The sequence below is a fragment of the Sinocyclocheilus rhinocerous genome, unplaced genomic scaffold (assembly GCF_001515625.1).
Source record: "Sinocyclocheilus rhinocerous isolate Xijiao unplaced genomic scaffold, SAMN03320098_v1.1 scaffold921, whole genome shotgun sequence".
Taxonomy (NCBI): Eukaryota; Metazoa; Chordata; class Actinopteri; order Cypriniformes; family Cyprinidae; genus Sinocyclocheilus; species Sinocyclocheilus rhinocerous.
The window spans coordinates 688,102-691,714 of record NW_015640057.1 but is presented as its reverse complement, the minus strand read 5'-3'; the positions used below and the strand labels follow the sequence as shown (position 1 = coordinate 691,714).

Here is a 3,613-nt window from a genome sequence, read left to right as displayed (position 1 = left end):
ACTCTTCACATGAACAAATATGTGCTTGGCCCGAGCTCAGGCTGAACGACACGGATTGTACGGACGATTTTAATTACCAGTATATCTATATTTGGTTGACTGTATTTTATTCTGATAATGAACGGCTGCGACGTTTGCAATGCTGTATGTGTGTGCGTGAGGCGCCGGTGCAATTGAACAGCGGAAACATAAAATAATCCGTAATTTTTGGTCATACAGATCCTTCGAAACTGCAATGTGTTTACTTTTATTTTAGGATGCGCTTGTCATCTCGGTTTCCTTTCCGTGAACTTTTGCAGAGCGCAGCGCCACAAAAATGAACCAAACTCAGCAGCATATTTTACATTATTCTCTTTTTTCTTTCGTTTTGTTAATCTGTTAATTATTTGAGTCAAATATATTTTGCGTATTAATTCCTTTTATATGTAGACTATGATTTAATAAAAACAAATTGTTATTTTTAGTTAAACTTAATTTCTGTTGCTTGTCTGCGCTCATCCGCCGCATTCTTTCTCTTCTCCGACCCCGCAGTATGCCCATCTCACAAATGTAGAATCCGTCTCAGTCATCTCAACCATCGAATTACAGCAACAGGAAATAGACAACGTATTTTACCCGCGGAATTTATTGTCTGGTGCTGTTTTGCGGTGTTGGTAAATTCACCACTTAATTTTTTGTTAAAATATGTTGTTGTAACGTGCGTTACTGAGATTGTAACGAGTAATAATATTACTCAAATTTTATTAGTAATGCGTTATATTACTGCGTTACAGCAAAAAGTAATATACTACTGTAATATCGTTACTTTTGTAATGCGTTACTCCCAACACTGTATATATATATATATATATATATATATAATAAGTTTGAACTGTATGTATGTATGTATGTATGGTATTGTATGTATAAACATCAAAATAAACAAAGGAAGTCAGCATGTTACCTGGTAGTTTTCCCTGCACAGCCACCTCATCAAACTCACTGGGAAACTTCATTCCATCAGATATCCGCTCGCCGTAGGTCATTAGGTCATACAGCAGCAGACCAAATGAATATACATCTGCCTGGACGTTATAGATGACATTACCTCGGGCGACCTCCGGTGCTCTAAAACCTGTGCGTGGAAGATTCGATAATTATAACCTATAAACAAACATCCTCTGTTTGTTTAATAACTGTTCCATAGAGGATTATGGGAATGCTAGAGGTACCCGGTGTTCCTTCTGAGCTGCGGACGCCCATACTGCAGCAGTACTGCGCTATGCCATAGTCTGTGATTTTAGCAATGACCTCAGCATCCGTCTTCAGGTTAAACAACAGAACGTTGTGTGGCTTCAGATCTCGGTAGATAATCATCGATGAGTGCAAATATCTGTTTGAATACATGAAAAACATGTCAAAGATGCTGTCCTGAAGCTTAAACTTGAATTGAACCCAGAATGTTTGACTTTAAAGTTTTTGTGTATTGTGTAGCTGGTCTACCCACCTAAGACCATCCGCCACATGTAGTGCTATCCTGTGCTGTAGCTTGCGTCTGAGACTGCTATTTTCACGCTCAAAAAGCGAGTCCAGAGAGCCATATGGGGCGAGTTCCATCACAAGAATGTTTGGGTTACAACTGGCAGCCAAAAGCCCCACCAGACTGGAGTGACACAGTCTGCCAAGTACCGCCAGTTCCTGGAGACACATAATTTTAAAGCAAATACATGAACAATGTACTAATGGTAATCTTGCTCATGTCCTAACCAAGTGAAAGACTTGCTGGGGTTCTTTTTCTATAGCATAACTCACCTGCCGTACCAGCCGATGAACATAAAGTGTAGATGCATGTTTATTGAAAATCTTCACAGCGACTTCTTCATTCTTGTACACGGCTTTATATACAGAGCCGAAGCCTCCATCTCCTTCAGGAAAAAAATACTGTTAGTTTTTTTACTTGCATTACTTTGTTGACAGTCACAGTAAGTAACACGGTAAGTCCATCTATTAGTCAAATTCTGACGATAAAAAGTTAACATGACAAATTTAGAAATTTTTTGAGCAAAATAATCATGATTAAAGGTAGGGTAGCCGATTACATGCAATACAGGCATTTCTTTTTTGGTCTCTGAATTAGAGATGTAAAAATGTATTCATGTACTAACCCAACCTATACTCCATAGAGAGCTCCATCTCCAGCTGCTCTGGATCCAGTATGGTGCTGGATGGCTGGTCACTCAATACCAGGTCTGGAGAGATCTGAGAGATGGGCAGAGTACAGCTGGGGTCCTCTGGGTTCACCAGCAAACCATCTTACAGACAAGCAACCAGTCAGTGCAGCACAGGTTTTGCACCATTTTTATACATAAGGTTATCATTAAAGGAGTTGTGATTCTGAATGTGAGCAGAATGGATACAGACCTGCATTGATGCTGGAGAGTAGATCTTCCAGCAGAATTTTCTGGCAGTTTTGTCCATCACTGAAGCTGTACAGAGCCCATTTCTTAAGCAGTGTCTCTCCAGTGCCACGGATGTCAGTGGTGAGGAGGCCTGGAAACCATTCCTCCAGCAGAGAGTCAATGTGATCCACCACCTGCCCAAACAACACACGACCTACACAGAGGACAGGTAACGTTATCAACACAATGCCATCAAAAGAACATCATAACCACCACGTCATCTTCAACAATACATTATCATTAAAATCACATCAGCATCACCACCACCATAACATCGCATTGCCACCATAACAATCATCTGTCAATCACCACAGTCATCATCACCGACACTATTACAATCATCATCACCACCACAATCATCATTACTATCACTGAATTGAATGCATCACTATCTCGTCACAACAGCATCACATCACAACATCACCAACACTATCATAATCACCACCACCAAAATTACCATTAATATCACTGAATCAAACGAATCACTATCACCATCACTACAACCATCACATCACAACTTCATCATCATCATCACTGACACTATCACAATCATCACCACCACAACCGTCATTACTATCATTGAATCAAATGCATCACTATCACTATCATAATAATCATCAAAATCATCACATCATATCACCTCACAACATCACCAACACTATCGCAATCAAATCACCACCATCATAATCGTCATTACTATCAATGAATCGAATGCATCACTTCCACCATCACATCACAACAGCATCACAATCACCACCACTACAATCATCATTACTATCACTGAATCAAATGCATCACTATCACTATCATAATAATCATCAAAATCATCACATCATATCACATCACAACATCACCAACACTATCACAATCACCACCATCATAATCATTACTATCAATGAATATAATGCATCACTAATCACCATAACATCACAACATCATCATCACCACTAGGGCTGCACGATAAATCGCATGCGGTTGTTCACTGACGAGCTGCGCAAAAAATAGCGCGAATATGAACGTGGTTTTGCGCAGCTCGTCAGTGAACAACGGCTCTGTGTAGTTAATGCTGCTCAATGTGAAAGCACGCACGTGATGGAGATTTACCGCTGATTACAGAACCAGCTTTCTGACAAGATGCGCGTTAAATATCGCATGCGATTTATCGTGCAGCCCTA

At 40.0% G+C, this 3,613-nt stretch overlaps 1 protein-coding gene across 1 annotated transcript in view; it reads right to left on the bottom strand.

Moving 5' to 3' along the window:
• Nucleotides 1-3,613, bottom strand: part of LOC107752478 (leucine-rich repeat serine/threonine-protein kinase 2-like) — a 49,744-nt gene that overhangs the window by 13,533 nt on the left and 32,598 nt on the right. The window contains exons 34-38 of the mRNA XM_016568461.1: nt 2,145-2,291; nt 1,792-1,904; nt 1,487-1,677; nt 1,212-1,372; nt 944-1,114 (exon numbers count right to left, since the gene is read on the bottom strand). Coding sequence (XP_016423947.1) covers nt 944-1,114; nt 1,212-1,372; nt 1,487-1,677; nt 1,792-1,904; nt 2,145-2,291 — 783 coding nt within the window. The remainder of the gene's footprint in view (nt 1-943; nt 1,115-1,211; nt 1,373-1,486; nt 1,678-1,791; nt 1,905-2,144; nt 2,292-3,613) is intronic.